At 49.7% G+C, this 6,725-nt stretch overlaps 1 protein-coding gene across 1 annotated transcript; it reads left to right on the forward strand.

Moving 5' to 3' along the window:
- Positions 1 to 3,288: 3,288 nt before the first annotated feature.
- Positions 3,289 to 6,427, forward strand: BCL2L10 (BCL2 like 10). The gene is made up of 2 exons (XM_054387892.1): positions 3,289 to 3,690; positions 5,285 to 6,427. The coding sequence occupies exons 1-2, from the start codon at positions 3,289 to 3,291 to the stop codon at positions 5,414 to 5,416; spliced, it is 534 nt and encodes a 177-aa protein (XP_054243867.1). The 3' UTR covers positions 5,417 to 6,427.
- The last annotated feature ends 298 nt before the right edge of the window (positions 6,428 to 6,725 follow it).

Below are 6,725 nucleotides of genomic sequence, written 5' to 3' on the forward strand. Positions count from 1 at the left end.
AGCAGTTCAGCTTTTACTGTCTTGTCAGTAAAGGAGAACTAGAACCATGCTGGGGGTTAGTTGTCCTTTCCACTTCTGTGTAGTTTTTGTGGTCAGCATGAAGGTGGTTGGTGGAAGTGCTCAGTTTAGACACTGCAGAAAATTTAGGTACATTGTTTTGTTTCCTTTCTTCCAAGGGGCTGAGGAAAGTGCTGAGCCAGCCTGTTCTGAGCAACATCAGTGTCCAAACTGTCACTGGCTTCAGTGAGAATTAGGCTGACTCTGTCTTGCAATTCTGTTCTTGCAGGGAGAAATCCCATGGTTCTTGCACTTCAGGGCTGTGGACTCATAAATTGAGCTTGATGGACTTGGCACCTGTGAAAATCACCTCTTTGTTCCTGAGGTAATGGTGAAATCCATGAACCAAGATGGACTCAATGTCCTGTCAGATAAATGAAGATAGAGGAACAGAGCACTGAAGTATCCACTGTATTTCTTACTCACTAAAGTTTGACCAGGGAAACTTTGTAAAACCCATCATTTCCAGATCTCCTCTTTGGTCTGACAAGCTACTTCTGGCTCAGAAAATACCTCTATTCCTTTCCAGAGGGAGAGGTTTTAACCTGTCTTGTCCCTTCCCCAGCATATCCCAGCCTTGGAGAGCAGCCATGCAGTTCAGGGTGCAGCAGGGTAGCAGCCGTGTCACATTAGAGCCCTGGCACTGGCCCTGCCCTCCTGACCTGCTCCACAGCTCAGGCAAGGAGGTGATGGAAATGAAGTCCTGAAAGGCTCTGCAAGCAGGCTATATATAACCAGGTTAAACATATGGACAGCAAGGGAGCTATAACTAGAGCAAAGTCACTGTCAGAAGGCTCTGTCCTGTTAAACAAAAATGCTGTATAAACAGGAAGGGTGGAAAAGGATATTGCTAAAGAGCAGCCTCTCCCTCTTGCTCTCCTGCCGTGAGGAATGCAATAGGAAATTCCTGCTCCAGGATTAACAATCACAAGGAAAACTCTAGTTAAAAAAGCATGTGTGGAAAGCACTGGTGAAAAGTAAAGATACTGTTCCAGCTACTCTCTAGCACATAAACACAGACTAGATTTCTCTGCTTCAAAACAAAACAAAAGCCAAATATGGGGATGTAAAAGCAAGAGTTTGCTTTAGGAACGACTCTAAGACATCAGGCCAATTCTTGATAGCAATCTGAGAAATTCCAAGAGGACTGATTCCAAACATCTATTTTTAGATTTTCTAATGGATGTAAAATGAAGACAGAAAGATGTAACTCAAGATAGGTGGAGCAAAGCCAAGCAGTCCCATGCTGGCATATTGGGCATCTTGAACCAGTTGTGTGTTGAGAGGTGAGAGTGTGACCCAGTCCCAAGCAGCTGCAGTAGTGCTGGCATGGAGCTGCCTGGTGACAGCGTAGTCACAGCCATGCTTTGCACCAGGCCACCACCTGAACCTCACCTTCAAACCATCACTGAGGAGGAAGCACAAGCTGGGTGGACCTGTGCTGGGCCTGTGTGGTTTTTGTGGGAGTTTTGATGATGTGTTCAGCAATTGATGGTACTAACATCTCGAAGAGTACAGCAGGAATGCAGGAGTCGTGCCTATTTGAGATGTGTCCATGGTGCTCTGCAAGTGACACCACTCAGACGGTGGTGTCCTCGGCTATTTTGGTTTACACCAGCAGTAGTGAATCACAGAATCACAGACTCTTAGGGGTTAGAAGAGACCTCTGGGGATCTTCTAGTCCAACACCACTGCTAGAGCAGTGTCTCGGTCTGGAAGTTGGGAAGGAGATGCGTTTCTTTTTGAATATTCCTCTGAGTGAAATTAAGACACAAATGAGGTCGTATACCAAGACAAGACTATTTATTAGAGAGAGAGAACGGAGCAAACAAAACAGAGAAAGAAAAGGGAGAAAGGGAGAGAAGGGAGAAAAGGAGAGCAGGAGCGATAGCTACTACCTCATGGTCCTTCTTTGGTGGTGGGGGGAAAGGAGAGACGTCCTGTAATGCTGCCTCCAGCCTGAGAGGTCCCCAGTGATGTTTTCCCCCAGTAAGCTGGCATAGCCCAGGGCTTTTATGTTCCTGGTTCATTCATTTTAGCTCTTCCTGGCCCACACCCTTGTCATATTCCAGGGGGTCTTTCCTGTGTGCTTGCAGGGGTCAGTGCCCCTCGTTGCTGTCCACTGTCCACCATATCCCCTGAGCAGTTGCTGTCTCTGTGGGCAGAGATGACACATCAGGAGGATATCTTTGTTGAGACACTTCTCAGTTCTTAATGTAATCATCATGATCACAATGTAATTTACACGTTCAAGAGAGGGTTCTCTCAAGCAGATTGTACAGGAATACATGTAAGCAGGTTTTGACTCTCTCCAGAAGAGATTCCTCTTCAGGCAGCCTCTTTCTATGCTCTGGCACCTACAAAGGTAGAATTTCCTGGGTTCTAGTTTGTGGCTATTGTATCTTGTCACTGGGCGCCAGAAAAGAGACTGGCCCTGTCTTCTTGAATTCTGCTCTTTAGATATTGATAAGATCTCCTCTCACTCATCTCCAGGTTAAACAGCATCAGGTCTTACAGACTTTCCTTGTAAGACAGATGCTGCAGTCCTTTTTTCATCTTTGTAGCACTCTGTTGGACTCCAGTATTACCCTCTGTATTGAACTGTGGATCCCAGAACAACCTGCACTACTCAGACATGGCCTTACTAGAGCATAGCAGATGGGGAGAACGAACCTCCCCAGAGCTGCTGCTCACACTCTCCTTAATGCGTACGGGGCCTAACCTTTGCACAATGCAGGTCTTAATCCTAATTTTGTCCACGTGTCTACCAAAAAGCGAATGTCACTGCATTTGCCACGCAAACACACAAGTCCTATAGCCCTAGGAAACCTGCCAAATCTCTAGTGCACACAGTACAGCTTCGGACTACTACTGCAGAAGACGACCCCAGATGGCTCACAGGCGGCACCCGGTAGGTCCACGTCTCACTTGGCTGCGCAGGGCAACCCGTGGCCTTGTGTCATAGGTGCCTTCCCCAGTGACGCGACCGGACCCTCCAGGGAAGCAGCACTCGCCCCCCAGCAGCCATGGCTGACGTGCCAGCCCGCGGCGACTTTTTCCCCCCACTCCGGCTTGGGTTTCGCAGAGCGGTGGGCCCCGCCCCGGAGGAGGGGAGCGCTCCCCACCGCCCCGGGGCGGGCTGGGCTGGGCCGGGCCGGGTGGAGGGGCCGCCCCGCCTCTTAGTCGGCGGCAGCTGGTGCTGCGGGGTCGCAGCAGCCGTGGGCCGCCGCCATGCCCGGCTTGCTGAAGGAGGAGACGGCGCTGCTGCTGGATGATTACTTCCAGCATCGCAGCGGCGGCTCCGCGCTGCCCCCCAGCCCCACGGCGGCGGCGCTGCGGCGGGCGGCGGCCGAGCTGGAGCGGCGAGAGCGGCCCTTCTTCCGTTCCTGCGCGCCGCTGGCGCGGGCCGAGCCGCGGGAGGCGGCCGCGCTGCTGAGGCGGGTGGCGGAGCAGCTGGAGGCCGACGGCGGCCTCAACTGGGGCCGGCTGCTGGCGTTGGTGGTCTTCGCCGGCACGCTGGCCGCCGCGCTGGCCGAGAGGGGTTGCGGCGATGGGCCAGCCTGCCTCGCCGCCGAGCTGGCCGCCTACCTGGCTGAGGAGCGGGGCGAGTGGCTGGAGGAGCACGGCGGATGGGTGAGCGGGGAAGGTGCGGCAGCGGGTGGGAAGGGTGGGGGACGGGCGCGGGGCAGATGCGCCTACCCAGGGAGTCCGATGGTGGGGAAGTGGGAGCCCGGCCCGGGATGGGTACCGGGCGGCCTGTCTCTTCTCCCCGCTCAGTGGAGCAGGGCAGTCCTCCGGCGCCGTGCCTTGGGGATGCTGTCGCAAGGACGGGGTGCTGTGCCCACCGCAGAGGGTCTCGCTGCGGGCCGCCTGCGAGCTCTGGGTAATTCACAGCGACACGGCAGGTACGCGCTGGGTGTTGAGGGGACCGAGGGCTGTCCTAGGATGTGGCTTAGGCTGGTTCTCTGAGGGGGCTGCCGGCGCACTTTGTCAGCCTGTTGCCTCCTAAGCGTGGGAATAATGGTGCTGGTGAGGGGGACGCAAGGTTTGTTCGCTCCTCTGGTCCACAGTCTTGGGTTTTTGGAGACCAGGCTGACATGGGTCTTCACCCAAACGTGAATGCAAAACATCAATGTATTCAAAGCCACCCGTCAGCCAAGACGTGCTGTTCTGGTTCCTGCTTGTCCTGCAGCTGGTCAGATCGGGAAGGTGTGGGCAATAGATTTCGTGTGCGCTGTGATGAGAAGCGATGGCTGCTGCTGTTTGCTGCTGCTTTAGGTGCCGGTTGCCAGTGCAGCTTCTCAGGCGTCCACACAGCTCTGCCTGCGTTTCTGAGCAAAATGTCAGCTGTCCCGCAGAGCAGCACATTTCCCATTTTCAGTCCTGGTGGAATATTTGATGCCAATACAAATAAGTATTAAAAATAGAAAAGGGGGGAAGCAGCCACTGGTTTCTCGTTGACTTTTCCAGAGACCAAAATGAACTTGGTTTTCCAGTGGTCACTGGTCCATCTGACTGCTCACAACAGTGTAGTGGTTGGATGCACTTGGCAAAACAGCATTGCCTGTTCGCACAAATTAGAGTGTAAAGAACAAAGTTCCGGAAGAAATTAAGAGTATAACTTGTTTACATAGACATCTGCGGAGCAGAGTTCAAACATGACCATCTGGAGTTGTATTGCTGCCACTTCTGATTATCACAAATAAGGATCTGGGAGAGCAGCTGCCAGCTTTGCTCTGTCATAGGTCAGTTCTGAGCAGTGTCCGCTTGTCTATTCCAAGAGAGTGTGTAATCAGTCCCAGGTCCACCAAGATGGGACCAGCTTCGAACTCCTGTCTTTCAAGTGGAAATTTCCATATCCTGCGTTTCATATGCTTTCTGAAACTTGAATGAGGGAGAACAATGCTGGCAGTTCCCATCAGAAACTTGTAAAAAAGGGCAAAAATAGCATAATGACATGCTGAACATCTCAATAGGAAGTTTGCCATTGTCTTGTGAGCGAACATTCATAGCTACTGCTTTCAGTTGCCTTGTGCAGGGGCTCTCACAAAGCGTTTTTGTGTGTCCAAGGCAGCAGGCTTAGACTTTCATGATTAAAACGTAGTCTTACGCAGCTGACAGTTGCCATGCTGGGAGGGTGAACCAAACTGTACTCAAAAATGTTGTTAAAAGAAACCCAGTTAATTGTAAGCTAATCAACTCAACGTCCTCTCTCTTGCTTTTCTAGGATGGCTTCTGTCGCTTCTTCGGCAGACACGACTCCCAGTCGGCTGAGCAGAGCAGTACTATAAGCAATGCAATCATGGCAGCAGCGGGGTTTGGAATAGCAGGATTGGCATTTCTCTTGGCGGTGCGATAGGCTGATGGGAAAGTACTCTCAAAACTGACAATGTACCAGATTCCACTCTATTTTCTATAGAACAGACCCTCTAAGAAGAAGTTTATATTTTTAAACTGGCTCGGAAAACTGTCTCACCAAATCCTTGGCTATCAACTGCTTCACTTGCTACCCAGTAACAGCACAGATGTGTACTAAACCACCACTTGTGCATGTTCAAAATCCGTTGTTTCCAAACATCCTCTGGACTTTCTTTTTGAAGGTGTAACCTTAAACTTTAGCATGGTTCATGTACTGTAACTTCTGAGTGCTCGATGTTATGCTAGGAAAATGTTACAGTGGGCTTGCTACTAAACCCTGGGGTCAAGGTGTCTAATTTACATGGAGGCAAGTCTTTGAGCCCCCCTTCCCTTAACACTGTAAAGGGCAAACGTTGGCCATGATTTCACATGGTTTATGGCTTCAGGTGCAGCACACAGCACTTGTTACTGAAAGGCAACTCATTGGTTGATTTAGAGCAATTAACGCCTGTGATGCAAGAAACATTAGGGCCTAATATAACATAAGGCTGATTTAATTACACTACAAGAAGTATTGATACAGGAGAGTAATGGCTGCAGTACTGGTTCTCCTTACTGAAAGGAAAGGAATTTAAATATTAAACCTTAATTGGTATATTGAAATCCAGTGGAGGCTGGAATTTCTCTGGATTTCCGTGACAAAACGAGAATTTCCATATATCTTAATATATTTTTGAAGTATTTATCACTGTATAATACTTGTAGCCATGACATCTTTATTTTTGTTTAAAACTTAACGCTGGTTCTTGTTACTCTAGTGCGTATCAAGCGTTGTCTTGTTTGAGTAATGTTTCACTCTGTTTTCAACATGCTGTGTATTTCTTTCAGTGGTTGTACAAATTGCCTTATGTTTCTGGTAACTTTTAATAACGTTCCTGGGTTACTCATAGCGTGTACAATTTTACTATGGTGACTTCAAAGGTGAATAAATGTTAAGTATTTTTATTTTAAAAGAAAACTTAGCTTTTTGCTTATTTGCTCGGGTGTGTGCCATTGGCGCTCAAGGAGTGTTTCGGTGATTATCTGGGTGCATTGATTTGTTTTTGCCTTCCTGGTGCTTTGACCTGGAATGAGGAGTTGTGCAGCAGCGTGATACCAGTCTTTGTTGTAGAGGAGTCCTGCAGTCAGAACAAGGGCTGAGATTGCCTAAGGGGAAAGTCCTGTCCAAAAGGCCCATCTTCATTGCTGCAATTGGAAATAACCTGGTGGTTTTGTAGGCCAAAACTTGCCAAAGTTTACAGCACAGCTGG

Source organism: Indicator indicator, chromosome 16 (genome assembly GCF_027791375.1).
Source record: "Indicator indicator isolate 239-I01 chromosome 16, UM_Iind_1.1, whole genome shotgun sequence".
Classification (NCBI taxonomy): domain Eukaryota; kingdom Metazoa; phylum Chordata; class Aves; order Piciformes; family Indicatoridae; genus Indicator; species Indicator indicator.